The 26,556-nt window shown below is 37.1% G+C and overlaps 4 protein-coding genes across 9 annotated transcripts; 2 read left to right on the top strand and 2 right to left on the bottom strand.

Moving 5' to 3' along the window:
- LOC109718034 lies at nucleotides 1,383–8,343 on the bottom strand. Of its 3 annotated transcripts, none has more exons than XM_020244025.1 (8): nucleotides 8,204–8,343; nucleotides 7,062–7,189; nucleotides 6,665–6,737; nucleotides 6,182–6,264; nucleotides 2,239–2,277; nucleotides 1,940–2,010; nucleotides 1,738–1,852; nucleotides 1,383–1,633 (listed from the first exon to the last, which is right to left on the bottom strand). In XM_020244025.1, exons 1-8 carry the CDS (start codon nucleotides 8,259–8,261, stop codon nucleotides 1,565–1,567), a joined length of 636 nt encoding a protein of 211 aa, XP_020099614.1. In that variant the 5' UTR covers nucleotides 8,262–8,343; the 3' UTR covers nucleotides 1,383–1,564. The 3 variants fall into 3 exon arrangements, with proteins under 3 accessions (XP_020099614.1, XP_020099612.1, XP_020099613.1); XM_020244023.1 differs by lacking the exons at nucleotides 1,383–1,633; nucleotides 1,738–1,852; nucleotides 1,940–2,010; nucleotides 2,239–2,277 and adding exons at nucleotides 5,160–5,410; nucleotides 5,516–5,630; nucleotides 5,718–5,788; nucleotides 5,983–6,054; XM_020244024.1 differs by lacking the exons at nucleotides 1,383–1,633; nucleotides 1,738–1,852; nucleotides 1,940–2,010; nucleotides 2,239–2,277 and adding exons at nucleotides 5,160–5,410; nucleotides 5,516–5,630; nucleotides 5,718–5,788; nucleotides 6,016–6,054.
- LOC109718677 (putative esterase YitV) lies at nucleotides 9,059–14,135 on the top strand. The gene is made up of 13 exons (XM_020245020.1): nucleotides 9,059–9,226; nucleotides 9,610–9,686; nucleotides 9,975–10,055; nucleotides 10,241–10,369; nucleotides 10,781–10,867; nucleotides 11,024–11,077; nucleotides 11,457–11,547; nucleotides 11,891–11,961; nucleotides 12,094–12,163; nucleotides 12,546–12,598; nucleotides 12,686–12,779; nucleotides 13,593–13,690; nucleotides 13,787–14,135. The coding sequence occupies exons 1-13, from the start codon at nucleotides 9,076–9,078 to the stop codon at nucleotides 13,868–13,870; spliced, it is 1,140 nt and encodes a 379-aa protein (XP_020100609.1). The 5' UTR covers nucleotides 9,059–9,075; the 3' UTR covers nucleotides 13,871–14,135.
- Nucleotides 14,686–22,388, bottom strand: LOC109718289 (myb-like protein AA). Of its 3 annotated transcripts, XM_020244454.1 has the most exons (11): nucleotides 22,325–22,388; nucleotides 22,000–22,234; nucleotides 20,591–20,669; nucleotides 20,268–20,366; nucleotides 20,066–20,179; nucleotides 19,364–19,524; nucleotides 18,729–18,810; nucleotides 18,127–18,212; nucleotides 17,406–17,591; nucleotides 16,215–16,735; nucleotides 14,686–15,993 (listed from the first exon to the last, which is right to left on the bottom strand). In XM_020244454.1, the coding sequence occupies exons 2-11, from the start codon at nucleotides 22,098–22,100 to the stop codon at nucleotides 15,326–15,328; spliced, it is 2,097 nt and encodes a 698-aa protein (XP_020100043.1). In that variant the 5' UTR covers nucleotides 22,101–22,234; nucleotides 22,325–22,388; the 3' UTR covers nucleotides 14,686–15,325. The 3 variants fall into 3 exon arrangements, with proteins under 3 accessions (XP_020100043.1, XP_020100042.1, XP_020100044.1); XM_020244453.1 differs by having other exon boundaries at nucleotides 22,000–22,382; XM_020244455.1 differs by having other exon boundaries at nucleotides 14,686–15,990; nucleotides 22,000–22,382.
- Nucleotides 22,623–25,739, top strand: LOC109717897 (chloroplast processing peptidase-like). 2 transcript variants are annotated; one of them, XM_020243850.1, is made up of 6 exons: nucleotides 22,623–23,308; nucleotides 23,498–23,566; nucleotides 23,651–23,719; nucleotides 24,730–24,816; nucleotides 25,136–25,198; nucleotides 25,332–25,739. In XM_020243850.1, exons 1-6 carry the CDS (start codon nucleotides 23,045–23,047, stop codon nucleotides 25,452–25,454), a joined length of 675 nt encoding a protein of 224 aa, XP_020099439.1. In that variant the 5' UTR covers nucleotides 22,623–23,044; the 3' UTR covers nucleotides 25,455–25,739. The 2 variants fall into 2 exon arrangements, with proteins under 2 accessions (XP_020099439.1, XP_020099438.1); XM_020243849.1 differs by having other exon boundaries at nucleotides 22,626–23,308; nucleotides 25,136–25,203.

The raw sequence follows: 26,556 nt of genomic DNA, 5'->3' as shown, positions 1-26,556 counted from the left end.
CCTATGCTCTCGCCCTCGTCCCCTGCCACGTCCACGTCCGCGTCCACGACCGCGTCCTCGACTCCGTCCTCGAATATGTATGTCATGCTCCATCTCAGGCTGCACGGGCTCAATGACATGCATCTCATCAATATGCTCGATGGCGATGCCCTCGACAATCTGCTCCATCCCTTGCTCAACAGCNCTGTGACAAAGCAGCAAAATTACCCCTGATCTTCTTCGGGGTGAACATGGATGGAGATATTGGCGAGGGTGAGGCTGAGGCGGCGGAGGCAGGCGAGGGCATGTGTGGGCATGGATGGAGGGGTGGGCGAGGGCAAGGGGACGCGGCCGAGGATGAGAAAGAATGAGGGTTTCAAAATATTTTGAATATAAAAAAAAAATGATATAAACGAAATCTTAACGGAACACTAACGGCAGAAATCAAAGTGAACATTTTTTATTTTCTAAGGAGGCAAAGTAAGTTTTTTGAATAACAGGGGAGGAAAGTAAAAAAACGAATATTGACAAAAAATTTTTCTATAATTTAATCCTCTTTTTATGTTTCTTTCTTAAGCAATGCTATTTATACACCAGGAATGTATGATTTACACCCATCATTTAATGGATGAGATTTTTTTACTTGTCACGTTAGTAAAAGAATCTTATCCATCCAAAGAATTAATGTAAAGAGTTGAGCTAGAATACTCGAAAACACCAAGGGGATGGTGTTTTTGAATTTTTAACCATTAGATGAAGAGATATAGGATTAAGATAATAGTAGTACGTGGTGGTAGGTGAAATAGTGTTTGGTACAATGGATATTAGTAATTAAGGAGTAGATCTAAGGGTTAGAAATTTAGAAACACCAAGGAATTGGTGCTTCTAAAAGTATTTTAGCCCAATTCTTAATGTAAATTATACACCCCTAAATGGAGTATACAGGTAGAATTTTCCTTCCTTCAAATCAGGAAGCTTGGCGCTTTCTCTTCTGCAACTCTACACAGAATCACTCAATCACCTCACTTCCGAACGTGGTTCAAGTGTCTTACTACTAAAATATTAGTAAATTAAAAGCTAATAGAGATTTAATTAGTGCAATTTCGCTACAGACTCGTGTATCAAGCCTTTCTTTATACATTGGTGTTGCCAAGACATTTATGAATTTTTGTTTTTGTATATCAGTTTAAATTGTACCTGATTTTTAGGTTTTGATTTATCCTCTCTTGCTTCTCTTTTTTTATTTTTTTGTGGGATTATTTGAAGTGAGACAAATATGATTTCGAAAGGGCTCATCAAACTTCAACCACAGAAATTATATTCAAGGTTAATTGCAATAACTAAAATTGTACTTTTGCAGGTAATGTTTATTAAAAAAACATAAACAAAACAAGTCACACCCAGAAGAAGAATTTGTGTACGAACTTATTCTATAACCATAATATTTCGAGAAAAGAAATTGCTACTATTTTACAAATTCTCAGATCAATGAAGGCCAAACCTGCGAGCTAAGATTTTCACCACCTCATTAATAATCCAAAATCTTTACAAATTTAAATCTAAATTATAGTCACAGTTTTCATAACTATTTGGGAGCACTAGTTTTCGACGGCCCCGCTCTCTCCACCATAACATCATAAAGCTGTTTACCATTCTGCACAAGAAATTTAAACACATTCCGTCATCAGAAAAATGGAATTCAAAGAAGTCCAAAATTAAACCTTTTCTTTTTTTTTTTTGGTTAAGCTCTTTACTCACAAAAATTACTGGAAAGAAGTGAACTTGTCCTTCCGGTTTGGTCTGCGTCTCCTTGAAGTACACCAGAACTGGGAATTGAGGCCACCAAAGTTCCCAATTCACAAATGTTGAATACCTGAAGTAAATTGTTTTGGCGTATTAATGCAACAATCGAAGAATGAGATATAAAGATCAATTCGTAATAAGTTGATAATATGCTCACTTCCAACGGTTCTTCCCACCAACGAAAACATTTTCACCTGACTCCGTAAGTTGATCCCCGATTTTTACCTCCTAGAAAATGGAAAGTAATTGACGAGATTAGTTGACTTAAACGCTGCTTATAAGCATTAAAATAATACAACAAGCTTATGATCTTTCTTCTTCGTATATACTGCAGGTAAATTTGTTTTTTTTTTTTTAATTCTAATCAGTTTTACTCCAGTTTAAGCTCGTGTTTATTCAACTGCTTATTCTTTTCGCTTGTACAGAGTTTAGAGAAAAGAAGAGTGCTGGATGAACCAAGGCCTCTTCGTCGAAGACGAAACGCACTCTAGTAGCCTGCACATANAATTTCTTACGACCGCCAACGTACTTTGGATTGCTATCATGCGCAAATATTTCTCCATTCCAATGAACAACAATAGCCACATTACTACGCGACATCCTAACTTAAACAAAATATAAAATTTATAAACAAACATAATCATACCAAATTAAAGTGCTGAATTGAACAATTAGATTTTTCTCAAATACTTCATAAATCAACTATGCTTTATAAATCATACATAGGATGGTAATTAAACAATAGCATTTTACCATCCGATCGTTTGTTCGGAAAACTAAAACTGAAACTATAGGAGGGTAAAGTGCTATACTTTTGAATCATAGAGTAGTACGCTGTAAATTTTTCTATATTAAGAGAGGCTATTCGAAAATGAGAAATGCTAATATATATTATTCCATTAATTGATAATTAATTGATTATTCATTTAACAAGCCCAAGAGGAGGATAACATTACTAACCTAATGGAACAATATCGTTGCAATGCTGAGGAGAGAAGGCACGGCAGAAGCAGTACAGTCAGCGCCGGCGACGGCGGCGTCCGCGGCGACGGCGGCAGCGACGGCGGCATCCGCAGAGTGAGTGAGATAGAGAGGAGTGAGGGAGCGTGCGGGAGACAGAGAGGAGAAGCTCCGGAGACACAGGAACTCGCTCGCGGGTACAGTCGGCGCCGGCGACGACGGCAACGACGGCGGCGTCCGCAGCGACGGCGGCCTCGGACTCGGGTCGGAGTGAGTGAGAGAGAGAGGAGTGAGGGAGCGTGTGGGAGACAGTGAGGAGAAGCTCCAGAGACACAGGAGCTCGCTCGCGGGTACAGTCAGCGTCGGCGACGGCGGCAGCGACGGCGACGTCCGCAGCGACGGCGGCCTCGGACTCGGTCGGAGTGGGTGAGAGAGAGAGGAGTGAGGAAGCGTGCGGGAGACAGAGAGAAGCTCGCGCGCGGGTGAGAGAGAGAGAAAGGAAAGGGGCTCGGGCGGGTTATTGGGCTGATTGAAGGCGGTGAATGGTTCACCGTATTTAAAGACGGTGAACCATTCACCGTCTTTAAAGAGGGTAAACTGTTGACCGCATTTAAAAGCGGTGAATGATTCACCGCTTTCTGGCATTCCTACAGTTCGTAACTAAATATTTTTGGGGTCCCGGAAATGCGGTGAATGGTTTACCGTCTCTATATGCGGTAAACCATTCACCGTATATGTCGATTTCTACCCCCAACGCTGACCTGGCCGATTTGGAGACTATTTTTACAAAAAAATTTTAAAGAGGCCTATTTTTGTAAATAAAAGTTTCAATAAGACTATTTATAAAAAAAATTCATCTATCTCCCTCTCTCTCTCTCTCTCTCTCTCTCTCTTTTGTTTTTTTTTTTTTTTTTGCTTTTGTTTTTTTCGCGATGATAGTTTATTAGTGTCGGCTGCGGCCTGCGAGAGGCGGGGAACTCACTGTGCTACAAGCCTACAATCAAATGGGGAAGGAAATCCCCTGCACCCGGTCCACCACGTGGTCGAATAAAAGTTTCAATCAAGTTTTTTTTTGGCTAAATTATAAAAAATTCCTCCGTCAACACCTGTTTTTTCACTTTCACCTTTTGTTATTCAAAAATTTATACTTTATCTTCTTAAAAAATAAAAAACATTTACAGAATATATGCTGTGACAAAATAACAAAATTACCACTCATCTTCTTCGGGGTGAACATGGACGGAGAGATTGGCGAGAGTGAGGCTGGGGCTGAGGCTGAGGCTGGGGCGGCGGAGGCAGGCGAGGGCATGTGTGGGCATGGATAGAGGGATGGGCGAGGGCAAGGGGACGCGGCCGAGGATGAGAAAGGAGGGTTTCAAGATATTTTGAATATAAAAAATATAATATAAACGAAATCCTAATGGAAACACTGACGGCAGAAATCAAAGTGAATATTTTTCATTTTCTAAGGAGGCAAAGTAGATTTTTAAATAACAGGAAAGGAAAGTAAAAAAACGAATATTGACAGAAAATTTTTCTATATTTTAATCCTTTTTTTATGTTTCTTTCTTAAGCAATGCTATTCATACACCCCACTAAGGAATGTATGATTTACACCCATCATTTAATGGATGAGATTTTTTTACTTATCACATAACGTGACAAATAAAAAAATCTTATCCATCCAAAGAATTAATGTAAAGAGTTGAGCTAGAATACTCTCGAAAGCACCAAGGGAGTGGTGTTTTTGAGTTTTTAACCATTGGATGTAGAGATGTAGGTTTGAGATAATGGTGGTAGATGGTGGTAAGTGAAATAGTGTTTGGTCTAATGAATATTAGTAATTAAGGAGAAGATTTAAGGGTTAGAAACTTAGAAGCACCAAGAAATTAGTGCTTCTAAAAATATTTCAGCTCAATTCTTAATGTAAATTATACACCCCTAAATGGAGTATACAGGTAGAATTTTCCTTCCTTCGAATCAGGAAGCTTGGCGCTTTCTCTTCTGCAACTCTACACAGAATCACTCAATCACCTCACTCCTGAACGTGGTTTAAGTGTCTTACTACTAAAATATTAGTAAATTAAAAGCTAATAGAGATTTAATTAGTGCAATTTCGCTAGAGACTCGTGTATCAAGCCTTTCTTTATACATTGGTGTTGCCAATACATTTATGAATTTTTGTTTTTGTATATCAGTTTAAATTGTACCTGATTTTTAGGTTTTGATTTATCCTCTCTTGCTTCTCTTTTTTTATTTTTTTGTGGGATTATTTGAAGTGAGACAAATATGATTTCGAAAGGGCTCATCAAACTTCAACCAGAGAAATTATATTCAAGGTTAATTGCAATAACTAAACTTGTACTTTTGCAGGTAATGTTTATTGAAAAAACAAAAACAAAAGAAAGTCACACCCAGAAGAAGAATTTGTGTACGAACTTATTCTATAACCATAATATTTCGAGAATAGAAATTGCTACTATTTTACAAATTCTCAGATCAATGAAGGCCAAACCTGTGAGCTAAGATTTTCACCACCTCATTAATAATCCAAAATCTTTACAAATTTAAATCTAAATTATAGTCACAATTTTCATAACTATTTGGGAGCACTAGTTTTCGACGGCCCCGCTCTCTCCACCATAACATCATAAAGCTGTTTACCATTCTGCACAAGAAATTTAAACACATTCCGTCATCAGAAAAATGGAATTCAAAGAAGTCCAAAATTAAACCTTTTTTTTTATTTTTTGTTGTTAAGCTCTTTACTCACAAAAATTACTGGAAAGAAGTGAACTTGTCCTTCCGGTTTGGTCTGCGTCTCCTTGAAGTACACCAGAACTGGGAATTGAGGCCACCAAAGTTCCCAATTCACAAATGTTGAATACCTGAAGTAGATTGTTTTGGCGTATTAATGCAACAATCGAAGAATGAGATATAAAGATCAATTGGTAATATGTTGATAACATGCTCACTTCCAGCGGTTCTTCCCACCAACGAAAACATTTTCACCCGACTCCGTAAGTTGATCCCCAATTTTTACTTCCTAGAAAATGGAAAGTAATCGACAAGATTAGTTGACTTAAACGCTGCATATAAGCATTAAAATAATACAACAAGCTTATGATCTTTCTTCTTCATATATACTGCAGGTAAATTTGTTTTTTTTTTTTTATTCTAATCAGTTTTACTCCAGTTTAAGTTCGTGTTTATTCAACTGCTTATTCTTTTCGCTTGTACAGAGTTTAGAGAAAAGAAGAGTGCTGGATGAACCAAGGCCTCTTCGTCGAAGACGAACCGCACTCTAGTAGCCTGCACATAAACAACAATGAACATAAGAACATTTGGATAAGAACTCCAGCAGAGAAAAGAAACAGAAAAGAAAAAGAAAAAGAAAAGAAATGCCAGAGCAAGTATCATTTCTTTACTGTTAGCTCACCTGGAACAGTAAAAGTAATCCAAGTAGACCAACTGGAGCAGCTGCAAGTAGATTGTCTAGGTACACAAAACCAGCTGATATTCCTGCTTACCAATATTTACTGTCAGCACTGAGAAGAAGCTAATGTGCTCAAAAGTTTGTAACAAGATAATTGTTTGTCATGCTTATAAACTGCGTAAAATATTTTCATCAGAAGTCCACAAAATAGAGATGCACCCCAAGCCGTTATGGCGTATGTGGATTGAAATGCTACCTTCCTTCGACAAATGATTGAAATGAAGCCTAGCACACACGGCTCGCTGTATTTCGGGGTCTACTCAGAAACCATTGCAAAGAGGACAAAACAGACAAAGGATTTGATGGTCTTGTATTCTATTATAATATATTGCTTTCTGCTGATAATGAAATGCCAACACATAGTACTAAAATATCATAAGGATGTAGAAATCTTGATGTGTTTTTCCGAATGACTAAAGAACTAACCAAGTAAAACAATTGGTATCCGATAGTCTGGATCAGGTACCACAATTTCTCTTTTCTTGGCCTCTCTTCCAACCTATGAAAAACATAAAATAATTACTAATGAAGAAAGGAAATTGGCTTCAAAGAGGTTTATATGTGCTTGACAAATCAGGAATTGAACCATGCCAATTATATCTTAGAGGGAAGCATCATATTGTGTACTAACTTTAGTTTAGGCAAAACTTGCATAAAAACACCTTCGGCAAGTTTCTTTCTGTTAGGTTACGCAAAAATAAACAGTGATTAAAATTGCTCAGGATAACCGCACTACTACATACACTTGCATTTAGGTTATTTTATCTTTTCATAGATGCTTGTGAACTTTGAGATAGGTATCAGAGAAAGTGATTTTGTGAACCGTTGATGCTTTTGCAGCATAAATTCCATGGTTTCGGGCATTTTTCTGAATGCGGAGGTTCTTGACATAGAGATTTGTTCCGCACAATAACTTCGATGTAGTTAATCCATACAGTGGCACTTCTCCACCTGCAGAAAAAGGAAAAGAAAAGAAAAAAATAGAACAAGATTTATAGGCATTGCATCAACTTTCTGAAGAACTTCAGAAAGTACTCTCTTTAAAAAATAATAGTACAACACACAACATGCTTTAGGAACAAGTATTCTTTTCGATTAGCAATTTAAATGACCTTAGTTTAGAACATAATCAAAAAAGAAGTTGGTGATTCTTCAATATAAATCATTCCTCTCGACTAGTCGGAGTAGTTACGGTTAAACAGGGAAATAAAATACCTAGAACCAGATAATCTCCTACCCAAGTTTTGAAAAAATTCACAAAATTCTCTGATTATACTAGGACCGCATTTATTCCTTTAAGTTGATCCAAAATCTTAAATATTTTTCAGCAATTGTTGATTCAAGAGGAAGCAACATGTAGATCAAGTATCTCTTTCCTAAAATCACCTCAAAAGCTTTTTGGCCAACAGAAGCTTCAAACTGGAGCTTCTAGTTTTGGACTCTAAAATTTATTCTAGCTTCCCACAATAACAAAAATCTTCAGACACCTAAGTTCATTTCTAATAAAAATAAACGAAATTGATAATATACTATCTTTCTCTAAAAACAAAAAACAAAAAACAAAAAAACAAAAAAACAAAACAAATAAAATGAAAAGCTCCATACTTTTTAGTTCGCGAAAACATCTATTAACCGAAAGCATCTGCTTCCTTGAGTAGAAAAGTTGTTTCAGAAGCCATGCCCAACTGGCTCAAGCTCAAATGTTAAGATTTATCTCATTCCTAATGCTAACTACAACTCTAACACAGATTAGACATCTCTTGCTGATCAAAAAAAGACATGCAAAATTAAGACAAAAAATTTGGGAAAAATAAATATGTATCTATATATATATGATCACGATGAATCCCAGCAAACAAGATCAAAATTGGAACTATAAACACACATTTATGCATCTAAATTGGCATATCATCAAACACTTGAGAGATTAGAAAAGGAAATTAAAGTTAAATTAATTTTTAATACCTTTACAAGGACGAGAGAGATTGGGGAGCGGAGGAGATAACGAGAGCGTGGTCGCCATTTTTTTCCCCGGCTTTTTAATCCATTATTGTTGAGCTGTCATTTATTGTACGCATAGGGGTGGTCGTTTTTTACAATAATGCCACCCCTCCCTCTTAAGTCTCAATTCCGCTGGGGTCCCGAATAAATGTTCCGTGAATAGTGGGAAGTTCAAGGGCAATTCCGTAAAAACGAGATGTGCTCCATGAGTGACGTGGTGAACCCGGTTCATGTGCAGATTCCATCCAAATTTGTTGCATATGTCATAAAAATTAATTTTCAAAAGAGCCAGCACTAATTATATATTTTTTTATAAGATTTTGTAAGGAAAAATTATTATTATTATTATTATTATTATTATTATTATTATTATCGGTATTAAATTAAAGAGCTCTTATTAATTACCTCCACTAGGGGAGGATCTGATGCAACCAAATTAAAAAAATATTATATTATTTCGTAGGCCGTCCAAATAATTTACTATCTATTGTAATTTTATTTTCAATAGCCATAAATTTTTACTCTTTGCTCGTTTGAAATTTTTAGTCAAACATTTTAGTCGGGTCACTTCCACCCGATGCTATTATTTTAATTTTAAGTTATAAAAAATAAATCTTACATGAATATTCTCTATAAAATTATCCGTTTTAATATTATTCAAAGCATAGTAAGGTGGAAAAAAATCATATTTTCTGAGTCCACGAGTTCAATCTCCGAGATCTGAGCAGAGACGAGGGGGGTACGGTCTCTGGTCACGTGGTAGACCCGGTTCACGAAATAATCTCTGATCCAAATCCTCTCTCTATAATCCTCTCCTCTCCCCTTCTTCCGAAGCGATGGCGCTGGCCCTAGCGCTGCTGCCCCTATGGGCCCTGCCGGTCACGTGCTACGCCCCGGAGGCGCACGTGCTCAGCCCCCGCGGCCCCGCCGCCGAGTTTCGCTCAGACTTCGTCCGCGTCCTCAGAAGTCGGCGCCGGACCCCCGCAGGTCGCCGACTCCCCTTTCCAAAGTCCTTAACTCTTTTTTTTTTTTTTTGTTCCCGTTTGTTTTATGATTATATTTCTAAATAGAGTCGTATGGTACTGCCCATGTTTCAAAATATTACTTACCATGCGATGATGATTCTTCTCTGGAATTAATGTACACTACTACAGAGTAATATTTTTTTAAAAAAATCACTTTGATTACACTTTTGGCACTGAATTTGTAATCAACTCTTTCTATATGGTACTACTCTAATAAATTGAATTTTCTGTGTAGTAATTTGTGCTTGCATGTAAGAATTGTAAGTACACGAAAGTAGTGAGTTGTTTGCGTAGTCATGTAACGCAAAGTGAGCATCTTGTGTTTTTTTGAATTGTTCCTTTCAGTTCCTCTTGCGGTAGAGCCGGCGAAGCCGGTCAAACATCCATTGTACCAAGGGAATGGTCCTCTGGGATCAAGAGAGGTGAGAATTCGACAAAGGAACATGCGATCATTCACATTTTCTTACCATCTATTATGTTGGCTTAAAGGGGCCAGCATCCTGCCTCGTGTTTGGAGGTTGGGTTGGGACGAGACATGTTTGAAGTGGCGAGAAGCCACGTTAGGTCGAGTCACAATCGAGACTCGCAGGCGTTGTATCTGCACACTTTTAAGTGAATTGGTTACATCTTTCTAGCAGCTCGAGCTTTTAGAATTAATGGCTGGTTAGCGCCTGGACAATTCTAACTTGATGTGTTTTGGATTCGTCTAGGCCATGGAATCTTGTCCGAGGAAAAAGATCAAGGATTTCAAGGAGAAGTTGGCGGAAGAGAACTATTACTTAATCACTGAGGTGCATCTCTCTATTGTATTTCTCTTCTCTTTTTTTCTTTTTTTCTTTGGCTATTAGATATGAAGTTAGTTCCTAGAGGACTACAGTTTTTCGGCGAAAATGCGATTGCTTCTTTGCTATGCTTATACCTAATTGTATCAGTGTTGTAAAAAGTTTATAGTGTAAATTTTCTTCTTCTGTTATAGGCAGGGGAGCAAGGACGCGTGCCGGTACTAATTTTAAGCTTGAAGGATGAAACTCGGGAAAGAAGACCAGCTATTGTATTTTTGCACAGTTCTTACAAATGCAAAGAATGGTTGCGTCCATTGCTCGAGGTAAAACAACCTCTAAGGCAATTTCATACATGCCCATCAAGAGTTACGAAAGTTTCATTTTTTACTGCTCCGAAGTTTGAAATGTCACTAATGTCCCTGTAAAAGCGCATACTATATCATAAATGCCATTTTCAGAGAGGAATCTGTGAAAATTGGAGGCAGATTTTCAAAGGCACCTGATATTTCAAGGGGCTCTGTGAGTACTTTTCATACTATCAAAAGAGTATTCACAATGTCTAAACAGTTAGGGGGATTCGTATAGAATTATGAGTTGCAGTATCAAATTAGCATGATACTAATCAAGAAAATAAATTAGAAAGAACATAATAAAACAACCTGACCTTTCTCAACAATCTGAATAACAATTCAAATCGATCGAGCAGTGGTTACTTATTCTATTTTCTTGTTCAGGCATATGCTTCAAGAGGTTATGTGTCTATTGCCATTGATTCTCGCTACCACGGCGAAAGGGCCAACAACAAGACAACTTACATAGATGTAATCGACCTTGTTTATTTATTTATACGTCTTGTGGATCTTTAATGGAACAGAATTATACTTTCATATTTTCCAATATATATATAATCGTAGATTCTAATTTATGAATCTTCCATAAGTGGTGCTGAAGCTAACTCATTCCTGATTCAAATTTAGGCTCTCATTTCAGCTTGGAGAAATGGAGACACAATGCCTTTCATATACGACACGGTACTAAATCTTTCATTTGCTTTAAATTGGCATCACCTTGCCCCTCTGACTTTGGGTCTCTACTGTTCGAGTCGAGCTACTCAAAGAAGCAATAACAACTTTTTCATTGAAATCTCCCCAATAACATCCTGCCATAGCAAAACTTGCAGCTTCAAATCGGAGCTTCTACTTTTAGGACATCAAAGCTTATTTGCGTGTTGCACTAAATAAAAGCTATAGGATCTTTGCTTGCAAATCAAGCTGTTGCTTCTCAGAAGCCACGCAAAATGGGTATTTTGTAATTTTGCTCTATCTTTCAAATGTGTAATGTTCAGGTTTCATGCTCAAAGGATTTAAAGCTAAGTTTAATGTCTAGTAAGCTAAAAGGCAACATTGGCAGGTCTGGGACTTGATAAAGCTAGCGGATTATCTTACTCTGAGAAAAGACATAGACTCCTCCAGGATTGGGATTACTGGTGAATCACTTGGAGGTTCGGCAGGCTAAATTAGCAGTTGAAGTTTGAATAATGAGTTTCTGAAACTTTTGGAAATTATTTCTAATTTTATTTGATCCTTATTTTAGATATTTCCTCAGAGTGTCAATTTTACCATTTTACTCTCTGATCTTTGGTTCGCATAACAGTTAACTCCTGCTGTTAGTCTACCGAACACGGCATCTTCTTTGCACCGTTAAACTAATGAAAGGATTTTGTTACTACGCGAAGCAAATTTCAGGGACTAAATTGGTACAATATGTAGTCTGAGGGCATAACTGAAGCCAGAATAAAATTTTAGGGACTAAACTTGTGATTAACCCTAACTTTCGCCATGTAGGAATGCATGCATGGTTTGCTGCTGCGGCTGATACACGCTATTCCGTGGCTGTTCCCATAATTGGAGTTCAGGTTTGAGGACAAAATTTGTTTGTTTCAGGCAAATATATTGCGGTGAGTTAAATTCTAAGCTTTTATATATATATATATATATATATATATATATATATATATATATATATATATATATTATGATGATTTTAGGGCTTTCGATGGGCAATAGACAACGATCAGTGGCAGGGTAGAGTCGATAGTATTAAGCCTCTCTTTGAAGGTGCTTACAAATGTCTTTTTTCTATCTCCCTGTGTCTGATTATATGACACGGCAGCCAGATATTGACTTTTCCTTTTACCTTCACTACGCTCACTTTTTTTTTTTTGGTTGCATATCTGAGTAATCATTTTACCTCTTCAAAATGCCCGGTCTATCCTTCTCTTTTGTTATTTATCGTTTGCTAATGACCAATTCCTCATAATCTGCTGTAGTTATAAATGGTAAACTCTGTAATTTACTCTGTGGACAAGCAAATTTTTTTTTCACCCTTTCAGGGGTAATTATGATCAGCAAAATTAATATAATGGAAGTTAACGGCCAGCACTTATCGTGTTTTATACATTTTGTTCAAATTATTATTATTATTATTTTTTGGCTCCAGAAGCACGGATTGATTTGGGGAAGCGTGTAATAGATAAAGAAGTTGTCAAAAGGGTAAGTGCGACACTCGGTAAAATGAACTTTCGACAGGCCTTTTCTAATTAGAGTGCTCATCGTTGTTCCACTACTTGTTCACATCAGGTGTGGGATAGAATTGCACCCAGTTTAGACTCGCAGTTTGACTCTCCTCATTCAGTTCCTGTTATCGCACCTCGGCCTCTCCTTATTCTAAACGGTATGTAAAACTCTTAAGGATTTTAATTTCAGGCCATATTAGCAATGAGTCTAAACATTGAATCAATCGAAGCAACTTCAAGGATAGAGACTGTTTTTGTATGCTTTTTTTTTTTTAATTGTATCCCCATATTTCTCTGTTTCCTGGGTATTAGTCCCCAAATATTTGTAGTTTAAAGATAAGTCTCTTGAACTTAGGGCATAACCCCTGTAACTTCTAGTCAACAAAAGGCAAAAAAAAAAGGGATACTCTCTCAAATCCTTACTCAAATTGCAGTCTAGTATATTATATAAACGTATAGACGGATTATTTCAAGCCCTCCTTGTTTTGGCCAAAATTAAATAAAACTTACAGGAGGAGTAATGCGCACAACATTGAAGGGAAATTTGTAGGCAATATGCAAAAAAAAATTTGGCATTTTGGCCCTCATAGTTGATGTTTGAGATATCAACTCTTGCATATGAGTTTGCAAATAGTGACTTTTACTGTAGCAGAAAGCCAAATTGAGCTCTCCGATTCTAGAAAAGCATAAGCTCCACGTTCAAGCTTTTGCTCTTTTTTCTTTCTTTCTATTTAACACATAAGGACCCTCTCCACTTTGTTACTGAAATTTGAATCTAAGATCACACCCTTTTTTTATCTCTATGCCTTACCACTAGGAATTTTTGTAGTTTAGTGTTTCTGCACTATGGATGAGATTTTAGTACAAATATACCAGAAGAAATTTTCTCCAGAAGTGCCAATCAAACCAAACAAACATTTCATGTGAGCGACCTTTTATTGTTGATATCTTATTCTCCTCGGCACATACAGGTGCGGAAGATCCTCGCTGCCCTCTTCCAGGTTTGGAGACTCCGGTCTCGAGAACAAGCCAGGCTTATCAAGAAGCTGGTTTTCCAAAAAAATTTAAGGTCCACTTCAGATTGAAATTGTTGTTTTGTTTCATTCACGAAAAATTCTTAGGTAATGAATTGCACTGTTAATACTTGCTTTTCTTTTCAATCCAGTTTATTGCAGAGCCCGGAATAGGGCATCTAATGACAGCGAAAATGGTTAAGGAAGCGAGTGATTGGTTCGACGAGTTCCTCTAATAAGCGCTAGTGCTTGGTAACGAAGCATTTAAGCTGCTGCTTCTATACTTTTATTTGGTGATTGTTGTACTTCTCGAAGTTGCGTTACAGGTTGAAGTTTCAAGTTACAGTGGTGCACATTTCATTTTCACTTTGTATGTTATTTAATAGCGTTATATTTAGTTCAAAAAATGTTTGTTATTAGAAAGGTCATGTAAGAACTTAGTGCGGTGTGTATATAAAAATCAGCAAAACTCTTTACTTGGGAAAGAAGTTTTTAAGATCTCGTATTAGACTTTTTAAACAATGCAAATTGCCTCAGATGCAGGGGCTATTTTTTTTTCTTTTTTAAATAATGTTTATTGAAACCTTTTAAGTGACTGCAATGGAATATGTTGCTACCCTTTCTTTTTGATCTTTAAAACCATAATTATGGCAAATTGTAGCTCAATTCATCGAATTTGCTCCTATTTTATCCATTCAACCAAATCAGTAGATATCATCAGGAATCATAAACTAATTAGTATCCAAGCACACGAATCAAAGAAAATTAATTCGAACTCCATCTAATGCACCCATTTGGGTGTGCCAAATTGGGTTTCATACACGCACAACAGAGAAAAAAGGAATATACACGCATAGAAATAAAGCAACAAGACAAATTATGCAACCACAGTGACATTGTACTTAATGGAAAAGTTTCTCCTACGCAAGAAGAAATCTATTTTAAAGAAATCTATTTTACTGCTTTTAACAAAAAACAGGATCATGCAAGGAACATATGCTCAATAAAAATTCAAAATTTTGTAAGTCACAAATAAAACTGTGGCAGTAAGTAATACCAATAAGAAAATTGCTTATTTTTCCAAACATATAAGCATAAATGGAGAATCTCCAAACTCCCCAATCGACCATCACCCGGATTTTCCTCTCTAAAAGTGGAATTTACATTATTGAAACAAATAGGTGAAACAAACAATATGCAGCAGGACAAAATAGTGATATGTGAAGAACAAAAAATGAGGTAGTAGAGACAGGAGTAAATATGAAAAAAGAAGATAAAATGTGGAACGGACAAGCTAAAAATATATGGAGAACCCCTCAGCTGTCGGCCATTTCCAAAATAGACCGGCAAACTTTATTTTCTGATCAGCATCCCTTCAACTTTTGTTTATTCTAATTGAAGTTATTTTCATCGGATGAATTGGGACTGATAATTTGATAGTCATTGTATTATACTTTACAAATCTACCCGCTTTCTAGCTGATGGAACTGTAGTTTCATCAACAATTAACAGCCGCTAATACCAGAAATGTTACTTCTAACAGAACCCCCAATTCATCCGGTAGAAATAACTCAAACCAAAACAAAGAAAGTTAAGGGGTTATCAACAAGGAAACATAAAAGTGGAGGAAACCATTTTAAAATGGCAAAGAGTTGAGGGGTCTTCATGAACCTTTACCAAAAACAATGATCTCACAAGCTCCCAGTGTTGTTTACTGTAGGTTTATTTTGCTTTGACTTGGCCATATTAACAAGATCACCAAACAGCTTATCTTCGGGCTTTTGCGGCTTGTTCTTCGACTGCTGAAGGGAGCCAAAAGAGGAAGCAGAAGCCTGATAGGAGCTGCTCATGCCCGAGTACAAGCCATTATTCTCTTGCATGGAGAGGCCATACATTCTCTGAGAAAGCTCATTAGGATTGGCATAAGGATACATCGGCGTCATCCCTTGATTGTAGAACTGAGCTTGTTGCTGCTGCGAAAAGCCGTACGCCATAAGCTGGCCACCATACATTGGTTGTTGCTGTACAAACTGGGTATTTGGCATCGGTTGTTGGGGTTGTGGGGCTCCGAACTGGCCAGGTTGTACAAATTGGGTGGTTGGCATCAATTGTTGGGGCTGTGGGGCTCCAAACTGGCCAGGATGTACGAACTGGGTGCTCTGCATCGGTTGTTGGGGCTGCGGGGCTCCAAATTGGCTGGGTGGTACTGGCTGGAGCTGCATGCCTGCAACCTGGCCACTTGTCATTGGTTGTGGTTGCATATTTCCTACTTGGTTGGTTTGCACTTGGTTGTTCTCAGTTGGCTGAGTCTCCCACGGCGGCGGGGGGAGGGCCACCCCACTTTGATCATCTGCGCCTGCTATCAAGACAGAAATATTAAGAAAGGAATATCAGCAATTCATAGCATTAGGAAAAAAAGAAAAGAGAAGAATATAACTTAAAATTGCATTTTCAAGGGGTATAGGATAAAATTCAAATGGTACGAGGGTATAGAAGTAAATAGATGTTTTTGAACACACATTTCTGTTATATTACCAAAAATGAATGAAGAAATTCAAAAGGCGGAAGGTCCGGTCATACCATAATATGGTGGTTGTTGATTGACATTCATTCCTTGGTTAAGTCCACCATTCCATGCAGAGCTTGCATGATTCAATTGTGATCCTTGATCGTATGAGGCAAATGAGTTGGTGATGTTCCCATTAGGATAAAGCATTGGCTGTTGTTGCGGCTGAAGCTGAGATGCCTGTGATGTTGGAATACTAGAATTTGGATCAAAGGAGTTGAGCAACAAAGCTGGGTTATTATTGCTATTGTTGTTGTTATTGTTGCTGACAGTGTTATTTTGAGGAAAAACATCAGCAAGCGCTAAGATGTTCTGATCAGAAGGAGAAGAACTGGCGAATGGATCATTGACAGGAACTAGGGCTTGTGAATTGCCATTTTCAGGTGAACTGTAGTCCAAGCCGCTAAGAAGATCGATTTCAGGACCAGTTTTTGTTGAAGGGATCGCTGAACTGTCAGATGCTGGTGGTGCAGGTAGCAGTAACTGATCAAATGGAGACTGATTGCTTGTGCTTGTGCTTGTGCTTGCATCAGGCCTATAATCAGATGCAGAAAACATGAGGAATAAACTAGATGACTGGCATAAAAAGTATACATAAATCTAACATTCGGGGTTATTGTATATTTCTCTGATGCTGATGACACTGGTGTCTACCTAACTATCAAAGAAAAATTACTGAATACAGGATCTATAGGAGATCATTATATCTAGAACAATTCATACACACTACAACCCAAAATTGCTTAGTTCTTCCGTGTTGAAATCTACATTAAATAATCACGGAGATTTGGTAGAATTTCCTACAGACTTGAGCATTTAATTGGCATGTCTTCGAAAACAACTTTTTGGGAGAGTTTTCAATTGCAAAGGCTTGTAGTGATTCTTTGATAGCTGCACTCCAAAAGCACTTTTGCAGAGTCTGATACCAGATGTAAATGAAAACCAAAAATCACACAACTGGGATGACAGGGATACAAATCAAATGCTCAATTTAACTTAAGAATTTTCTTGAGAACTAAATCAACTGATAATCAAATCTCTAGGAGATCCTCAAATAATTCAAATACACATCTAACCAATTAAATATAGGATTGGATTTTCCACAGACATTAGCCAATTGGTAGCATTTTGAAAAGTTACATTTCCTCTTTTATGTAATGTCTGCAGCTAGAGAAAAGCAAATGGGGTAAGTAAAAGATTACAACCTTTGATTAAGCTCTTTGCTTGGATCACTATTTTTGGCAGCAGAGTCCTCAACATCCACAAGAGCTTGAAGAGTTCTCGGTTTCTCCACCCTAACTGCAATTCCTGCAGCAATTGCATCATGTTTGGCTAGTACACGCTGCAAATCATCATTCAAAGCAAGCCCTTGGGAAAGCAGTTCTTCGTCTCTGTCAATAGTTGGAGTAAATCAGCCATTCTTAAAGAGCAAATAAACAACAGTGCTGATTTGCTTTAGCTTCTGAAGCAGCTTATTTGCTTCAAGAAATAGCAATCAGATGTTTTGCAATGAAGTAGTCTGTATCTTTTGCTGCGCCAAGAAGCTAAAATGAATCTTGTCTCCAAATGCCGAAGCTCCAATCGGAAGCTTCTGCATTTGCTACAGCACAAAGCTATTGGGGGATGTTAATAAAAATGTTGTTGGTACTTCCTTGTCAAACAGGTCCATAATCACATTTGGCAAGAAATAGATATTGTTATCCCACATTCAAAAGTTTGAAGGATTTAACACAAGATAAAGAAGAAAAATATTGAAGACACTACATAAACAATTTTTAAGAGAGAGAGAGAGGAATGATTTCCAACAAGTCATTACTTTAATCTTCTCATTAGACTTCCAATTTGCTTCTTTTATATCAACACAAATTCGAAGTCCATAAAAAAATAATAGAGTATGCTGATTAATCAGAAGATAGGAGGACTCACGAGGTAGTGTTTACGAGATGCACCACTCTCTGCCTGTAATTGCGACACTGATCAACAAGGTCAACTATTACATCCTGCCTAAGCCCCTGCATAGCAACATAAAAACAGCTCAAAATCTGAATAATAAATGGTAAACCAACATTAGGCTGGAAAACAATATACAGATTGTAGCTTAACTGATCGAGAAAGCTGTAAATCTCGTCAAAAGCTTCTTGTGACAGGAGAAGCAGATGCTTCAAATTAGAGTTTTACCTTTACGATCCCAAAACTCATTTGAGTTTTGGGCCACAGCAAAAGCTTCAGACCTTTTGTTATTCATATGCTTGGTTTCAAGATGTTTTTACTTTCGAAAGTAGAGAAGTTGTTTCGGAATCCAGGAAACAGGCACTAATTATAGATGCTAGAATGAGAAGATGTAACTATATGTCAAAGAATAAGCAGCCTCTTGCAAATGGCATCTCAAAATTAACTGAATCAGATCTAACCATTTTCTAATATCAAAAAAAGTTGGCATCTTCAAGATTTGGTGTTATTTAAACAATTGCAAGTAAAATATACTAAGGATGACAATTTTTTTAAAATGAAAAAATATGATATCATACCTCTCTGTTTCCAGGATCCAAAGCATTCAGCATCTCTGCAAGAACATCCATGATACCACGGGCATTCTGAATCTCTGTCAGGCTGTATATAGAAAATTTTAATTTCAGAATTTCAGATCAACAATTAGAAAATAGATTCGCATATATAAAAAGCACATATTATATGCTTGCTTAGGAAATAGCCAAAAAAATCACGATAGATTCACAGGAGAAAATGATGAGATGGAAGCACTCAAAAAGCATATAATTATCCATTTGTGTTCTCCTAAAGTATATGAAACTACCCAGAGAACAAGTCATTCAATTATAACATCAGTAAAACTAGTGAGAACACTGCTTTAAGAATTTAAATACAACATGTGAAGTAATAAAAGTGAAAGTACAGCTAATAAGTAAAATGCAACCGAAAGGACATTACAACAGTGAAGTAAAATGTGAAAAAAAAAAAAATTAATGTGCTTAAGAAATAAGTTCTAAAATCAGTTCTGAGCCTTCTGACACGAAGCACAATTTAGAAGAACAAGATAGTGACAAATTGAAAGGACGAATAACATCATTACTCAACTATTTCAGTTAGTACTATCTTAATCCACACATTGTACAGTATAAACAGATAAAAGAAATTAAGAATGCACCTCAAAGCAGGAAAATCAGATCCAGTAGATGACTCAGGTACTTCTTGTTGATACTCAGGACTTCGTAGAGAAGGAGGATAAGTTCTTAGGGGTTGTGTCTGTGGAGGAGTAAATATAGGAGCAGACCTCTCGGATCTCTGGGGAAATACAGCTCCAGCACGCTTACAAGGAGGGAAAAAGAAATTACATTCAATATACAAAACATAATTAGATACTTGAGAAGCAACAGAAATGTTCATTATTGAAGTTTCTTACACTTAGAACAGGAAGGGGGTTTAATGCATATATATCCTTGCAAAAATCATCTATTTACCCACACATGCACACTTACTGCACAAGCACATTGATACACACCTAGAATCTGCAGGTTCTTAACAAAAGCACTTAAGTTGTGGAGTTATCCAGTTCATGCCGGCAAGTTTGTTATTGTGGTAGAAAAGGTTATTCAGTATTTCTTTGAGTAAAAGGATATAGACATAAAAACAATTAAATTTTGAAGGAAAAATTTTCAACAATTCAGATTTTGCATGGGTACACTATACCTCAAACAGGACAAAAAATTTTAGTAGGCAAGCATATTCGACACAGCTGTAATTGGATGCATAATTTAGTAAAAGGCCATTGTCAAAAGCAGGTCACAACACGAAATACTTGTAGTCCAGAATATAGTAAAGAAACCAAAAGAATCTGAAAGTAATATACCAGCAACTCCTGATATGCTGCATAGTACTGTGGATACCTAGCACGTGGGCCTCCAAAAGCTTCTTGCCAAGTATCTATCAATATCAATATCTTCTCCTTGACATGAAAATCCGGCTACAGCATGAAAAAGTTGATAACCATTATTTTCATAATTAAGAAAGTAAGAATTATATCTTGGAGCTTCTGAAGAAAATTTCAATACCTTTTTCTTTACTATTTTGACCATCTTGTGTGGTATATCATTCTCAGCAACATGCATATGGACTATATCGCCACAATTCTTGATCACTGTCTCCAGGAGCTGAATTGTTTAAATTTGATTAAAAGCTATGCCAGTATATGAATGAACAGGTAGGAGGAAGCAGATATATTTGTGGACCAAATAAGCTACTGATAGTAGTGAAAGTCTAACAAAGTTAGCTTTTGGCATCAATTATTTAGCCATGTACTATCAAAAAGTCCAATAGTTTCAGAGTATGGAAGAAATATATATATATATATATATATATATATAGACACACTCACCGTAAGTGCAAGAAGCTGAACCTTTGGATTTTTATGCCCAATACGTTTTCTGAGCACTTTCACAGCATCTTTTGCTTGCCTGGTACAAAAAGTAAACAATTAATACTATCAATATCTTTGTCTTACTAATATTATGCCATGAACAAACAACAGCGAACATCGGTAAAGAAAATCCCGCTGATTTAGTACTAAAGTAGACAAGCGATGCAAACGAACATATTTTGTGAAATTAATATTACCTACCAAGAATTAACAATAACTAACATCAGCAAATTTCACACGTATCATGAAGAAAGGGAAATCAGAAATAAGATGATTATAGCTCTCTCTTCAAATGTCCAACTTTATGTTATTATTTTGTCTTGATTTTCAGTACCAAGCCAAAGGATAACTATATATAGATCCTGACATATCAATTGGAGAGAGTACATTAAACAACAATATGATAGCCACCTAATTGTCTGACTGAAGATTTATCATATTCAGTTCCATCCCAGGATCTCTGACATTCAAGAGCTGATCGGGATTTCAAGCAATACTAGCAAGATCCTGAGATCTAGTTAAAGCAGCAAAAGCATACGGAGTTAAATTAAGGGCCTGTTTTTGCCTGATCTAAGGTGTAGTGCTGTACTACTAAGCCTTAGGAACTTTAAAACTAAGTTCCCCACATTCCTAAGAATTCTACAAATCACAAAAGGCATTACAAGTTCTTTCTAACCTTAAGCCCAAAACCAATCTTCTGACCTACTATCTTGAAATGAGTTATAAAAGAGCAATTATTGATTTATTTCAAAATTCTATTGAAGTTCTCTCTTTAATTACAATAATCCATATTGTACCTTCATAACCACACTCCAAATAGTTCCCTTTTTTTCCTTCTCCCAGCAACAAAAGATCAACGATAAAAATTTACAGAGACACCCTCAACTATAGGGCATTTTGAAATAGGTCTCCTCACCCTTATTTTTATTATTGATACACTTCAACTTTTGATTTTTTGATTTGAGTGATTATAGTTAGCTAAGCTGGGGATTCTACTAAATCCAACAGTGCTTCCATCAAATTCAGTGATTTTAATCGCTTTTTAGCTGATAAAACTGCAAAAATTAACAAATCATAGCAAATAGAGCCGTCAAATTCAACAAAAAACCTCAATATAACTACCTAGAATAAGTCGTATCAAAAATCAAACAAAAATCTAAGGGGCATTGAGGGGTTCAGTTACAACCCTAAAGATCTTCACTTCAAGAGACAACCCTAAAGATCACCAATTGAGAAAACATAACATTAATGTCACCAAAATCACAATTTTGAAAGCTGAAGCTGCCGCATCAACCAAATTTATCAAGAGATTTCAAACACCAAAACACTAAAAAGAATACGAGAACAACAGGATCGAATCGCGTTACCCGACGTCGCGACTGAGGATGTCGCAGATCTCCATGTTCATCGCCCAATCGGGCCCGATCAGCATGTCGCTCGTCGCCCTCTCCACCAGCGACCCCGCCATCGCCCTCGAAACTTCAAAAACCCGATTCGATCAGAGCGATCGCCCAGATTCGATCGCGCGCGAGCGGCGAGAGATCGCGGCGGATCCCAGGCGAATCCCCCTCCCCCGACCGAAACCCTAGCCGCGCGGGGGATCTGCGGCGAGGATAGTGATTGAGGAAACCCTAGAGAAGGGGATCGAATCTGGGGAGGTGGGAGAGGTGGAGGATGAGGTGAAATGCTAACCTTCGCGATATTGCGTTCCCATTAGGACCCCATTTCTCCATTTTTAGTTTTTTTCGCCTTTCCTTTTTTTTTAATATAGTTTTTTAAATAAAAATAAAAATATTTTCCGCTTTTAAACTTTTGGACCAATTGGGAATTTACACGTGTTTTTTCATTTTATTTTTTTTAGGGGAGGTGCATTGGGATAACCGGATTTGTACCGGATACAATTTTTTACCTGTTAAAATAGTAATAACAGTAAATTACAAAATGTGATATTTTAAGGGGGTAATCTGCAATTTATTTAAAAAAAAAGGAATTTGCTTGAGCTCGAGTTAATCTCTCCGCTTACCTTTTGGAGAGAGAGAGAAAGGGGGGGGGAGCGAAGGAAGGAGACAACACTATCGGCCATGTCGTCGCTCCAATTCTTCGCCCCCACCTCCCAAAACCCTAACCCTAACCCTAGCAAACCCAATCCCCTCCTCCTCTCCTCCAAAAACCCTACCTCTTCCAAGCCCTCCTACCTCCCCTCCCTCTCCTCCTCCTCCTCTTCCTCCTCCGTATCCTCCCGTACATCCAACTCCACGCCTCCCAAATCCCTCATCTCCCCCCAAAACCCGATTTTGAGCGCCACCCGTTTCCCCTCTCGCCCCCAGTCCCCCAATTTCTCCGGGTTCCAGCTATTTCGGCGGAGGAGGGGCCATTGTACTCGGCGAAGCGGCGTCGGGGCACCGGGTGGTGATGTTGGAGAGCGGCGGCGGCGGGAATGGTGGCGGAGAAGGTGGCGGAGGAGGGGAGGACGAGGAGGAGGACGAGGAGGGTGAGAGGAAGAAGAAGGGGCTTCTTCCGGAGTGGATTAGTATATCTACGGAGGACGCGAAGACCGTGCTCGCGGCGTTCGCCATTTCCTTGGCTTTCCGGTCCTTCGTGGCTGAGCCGCGGTTCATACCGTCTCTCTCAATGTATCCTACTTTCGATGTTGGCGACCGCATTGTTGCGGAGAAGGTACCAAGTACTACTAACTTTGTTTCCTTTGCGGCTAAATCAATTTGAACAAGTACAGTAGATATAGAGAAATGGTCGAAGTTATCTTTTCCTTGTATTGTTCTGTTGCACATATTTTATCTAGCTTTCTTATATTCATGATGATCATAAAAAATGGTCGCTTTACTTGGGATGTGTAAATCTTTGTAGGTTTCATATTATTTTAGAAAGCCATGTGTTAATGACATAGTAATCTTCAAGAGTCCACCGGTGTTACAGGTACATACTGGCCTTTTAGTTCCAGTTTGAATTTTGCACAATCCTTTGCGCTTGTTGTTTACTGTAAATCTTTTAATATTCCAGGAAGTGGGATATACGGATGATGACGTATTTATTAAAAGAGTTGTTGCCAAGGAGGGTGATGTTGTAGAGGTCAGTGTTCCTACATCATTTAAGTGGTATGATGTATTTTTCTATTTTTCTATATTGTGAAATTGTAGTTGATACGATCCCTGCATTTTCATCTTGCTTGTCGCCTAATGTTTCACCCAACAGAGATAGAAAGTTAGAAATCTTCTTATTTGAAAACAGAATACTTATTGGTGCTTGTTGTGTTAGATTTGTTGTGAAACCCTTCCTCACTCTGTTCATGATTACTGAAGATACAGTTGGATGACGGGATTTTTATTAGGCGCGGTATAGAGCATTTTAGTTGATATTTTATCTACTTTTGAAGAAACTAGTTAATATGCATTCCAGAAAATTGCAAAGAATGTAGGAAACTAAAGAACTTCCCTTACATTAGTTGCGAAAATAGAAACACTGGGGGCTCCTTTGTTGAAGGTTCAAATGAAGCTATTTATGGACTGATTTCATATTAATAAGCTAAAACTTGGGCATGTTCACGAGTTTGCCACTGAGGTAAGGATGCATGCATGACATGGCTCTAGGTTTGGGTAATGAACCAGGCTTTATCATTCTCAGATCTACCAGATGATACAATATGTTTGATATTATTCAAACATGTCTCTTATCTCTAATGATTTTTTGCAAAATTAATATGAGATCAATTGGCTTTATCATAATTAAGAGAAGATGTATTTGAAGCTGCTAAACAACTCAATGAGAATATAAACTTGCTACAGAACTAATAAAAATTTCAACGTATCTCTTTCTTTTATGTGTCTGGTCTCATAGAACAGACTTTTTTATACTTACTAGGATCTCTCAATCAATCTTCCTGTCCAGTGGTTTTTGGCAAAACCGGTATCTCAAATTAGTATTATCAGTTAGTATTTGAATATTTCCGAACAAGGTCCCCAAACTTCTTATTCTTAATGTAATCATAAGAACATTTAGTCCTTGTCATTTATTGGTTTGTATAGGTAGGATAATAATATTCTAGTATTGACCATCTTCTATTCTTCACTGCTCATTTGCAGGTTCATAATGGAAAGCTAATAGTCAATGGAGATGCGAAAAATGAAGAATACATTCTTGAGCCTCCATCTTATGATATGAACCCTGTGGTAAGTTTGTAATACTCTGATAAGTTTGTAATAACATCATAAAAATCCTTAATTTCTAATGTAAGGAAAAATAAAATTAAATCATGTACAAAATACCAAGCGGTTGATTAACCTGCGGCAATACATTTCTTTATAAGAAAAGAATTTTCTTTTCTTGACCACAAACTTGTCGAAAATTCTTAAGGTTTTGCTTCCGAATCTGTATCAGAAATGCCTATTTTTACTTGAACTAGTACCGTACACTTGCTTAAATTACTTTTGAGTTGTTTTTAGCACTAATATTTTGTAAATAGAGCTAATATTTTGTTTACACTGGCAGCAAGTGCCTCAAAATTCCGTTTTCGTGATGGGGGACAATCGCAACAATAGTTACGATTCGCACGTATGGTATAATCTGCAACTTTGATCTTGTGCCTGAGCTTTCATTTTGTTGTTCCCTAGAGTAGGATTTAAATTTTATTATTATTATTATTATTATTATTCTTGTGAATATGATTTGGACTGCTTTTTCTCAGGGGTCCTCTACCATCCAAGAACATACTAGGGAGATCAATATTCCGATATTGGCCTCCGACTCGAATCGGCAGCACAGTTCTCACTTGCGGCGATTTAAAGACAAAGGAGAATTCATTGTTTGATGTGAGGATAACCAAGCAATAGTTAGTAGACCATGGAGCAATGAAGAACGAAAATGATAACGAAAATGCTGTATTGTCTTGTAGCCTTTGATCGAAAAAAAAAAAAAACCTTGTAAGTTGCTAATTTATTTCTTGGTCCTAAAAGGATGGAAACATAGAGGATGTAGGTAGAGAAACCATTTTGTCCTGGGGTTTCTCCAGATTCCACTTTGTGGGACAAAAAAATTTGTACTTCTAATTCTCAATTATCATAATTGGTATTATTATTATTTAACATTCCAAGAATCTTTGCGCGTGTCATGCTCGAGCGATATAATTTTTCATTCTCAGTTAGTTTTGACAATCTCTTCATTGAAGTGGAGTTTTAACACGTCTAATAATATGTCCTCAAAATCTCAAAATTAACAATAATTAATAATGATGATCTGGAATTCATAAAATAGAGAAAATATCTTAGGTTTAAGGAGGTAAGTTTACTTCCTTTAGAAATAAATTTGGAAAAACTTCAAAAACCCCTATGTGGTTTCATACTTTTTCATTTTAGTACCCTGTGATTTAAAATGTATTAAGTTTGTATCATGTGGTTTCTCACTTTATCACTTTAGTACCCTGTGGTTTAAAGTGTATCAAGTTAGTATCCTGTGGTTTTGCACTTTATCACTTTAGTACTCTGTGGTTTCACACTTTATCACTTTAGTACCCTATAGTTTAAAAAATCACAGGGTACTAACTTGATACAAAATTAAAATCACAGGATACTAAAGTGATAAGGTGCGAAACCAAAGGGTACTAACTTGATACACTTTAAACCACAGGGTACTAAAGTGATAAAGTGAGAAATCACAGGGTACTAACTTGATACATTTTAAACCGCAGGGTACTAAAGTGAAAAAAATTGAAACCACAATGAGGGTTTTTAAAGTTTTTCCAATAAATTTAGCTGAAAATATTAATGAACTAAGATTCGAACTTAGAACTTGGGATCTCAGGTACTAACCATCCTTTGCCACTTGCGCGAGGAACAGTCGGTAAAAGTCTAAATATTTCAATGGGGTAAAATTAATGCTGTGATATCTATAGGGGTTCCTTGCAATTTAGCCAC

This window comes from Ananas comosus, linkage group 12, assembly GCF_001540865.1.
Source record: "Ananas comosus cultivar F153 linkage group 12, ASM154086v1, whole genome shotgun sequence".
In the NCBI taxonomy this organism is placed as follows: Eukaryota; Viridiplantae; Streptophyta; class Magnoliopsida; order Poales; family Bromeliaceae; genus Ananas; species Ananas comosus.
This window is presented reverse-complemented; position numbering and strand designations above follow the sequence as displayed.

Bases quoted from the DNA above. Each gene is read 5' to 3' on its own strand.
- LOC109718034 (XM_020244023.1), bottom strand. From the start codon at position 8,261: ATGGCGACCACGCTCTCGTTATCTCCTCCGCTCCCCAATCTCTCTCGT. The intron at 6,055-6,181 runs GTGAGCTAACAG...GTTTATGTGCAG, and splicing joins GATTACTTTTACTGTTCCAG to GCTACTAGAGTGCGGTTCGT. The intron at 5,631-5,717 runs GTGAGCATGTTA...AATCTACTTCAG, and splicing joins GGTGGGAAGAACCGCTGGAA to GTATTCAACATTTGTGAATT.
- LOC109718677 (XM_020245020.1), top strand. From the start codon at position 9,076: ATGGCGCTGGCCCTAGCGCTGCTGCCCCTATGGGCCCTGCCGGTCACG. The intron at 9,687-9,974 runs GTGAGAATTCGA...GGATTCGTCTAG, and splicing joins GTCCTCTGGGATCAAGAGAG to GCCATGGAATCTTGTCCGAG. The intron at 12,164-12,545 runs GTGCTTACAAAT...TTTTGGCTCCAG, and splicing joins TATTAAGCCTCTCTTTGAAG to AAGCACGGATTGATTTGGGG.
- LOC109718289 (XM_020244454.1), bottom strand. From the start codon at position 22,100: ATGGCGGGGTCGCTGGTGGAGAGGGCGACGAGCGACATGCTGATCGGG. The intron at 20,670-21,999 runs GTAACGCGATTC...TTTTTGTACCAG, and splicing joins ATCCTCAGTCGCGACGTCGG to GCAAGCAAAAGATGCTGTGA. The intron at 17,592-18,126 runs GTGAGTCCTCCT...AACTATTGACAG, and splicing joins CATCTCGTAAACACTACCTC to AGACGAAGAACTGCTTTCCC.
- LOC109717897 (XM_020243849.1), top strand. From the start codon at position 23,045: ATGTTGGAGAGCGGCGGCGGCGGGAATGGTGGCGGAGAAGGTGGCGGA. The intron at 23,309-23,497 runs GTACCAAGTACT...AAATCTTTGTAG, and splicing joins ACCGCATTGTTGCGGAGAAG to GTTTCATATTATTTTAGAAA. The intron at 23,720-24,729 runs GTCAGTGTTCCT...GCTCATTTGCAG, and splicing joins AGGAGGGTGATGTTGTAGAG to GTTCATAATGGAAAGCTAAT.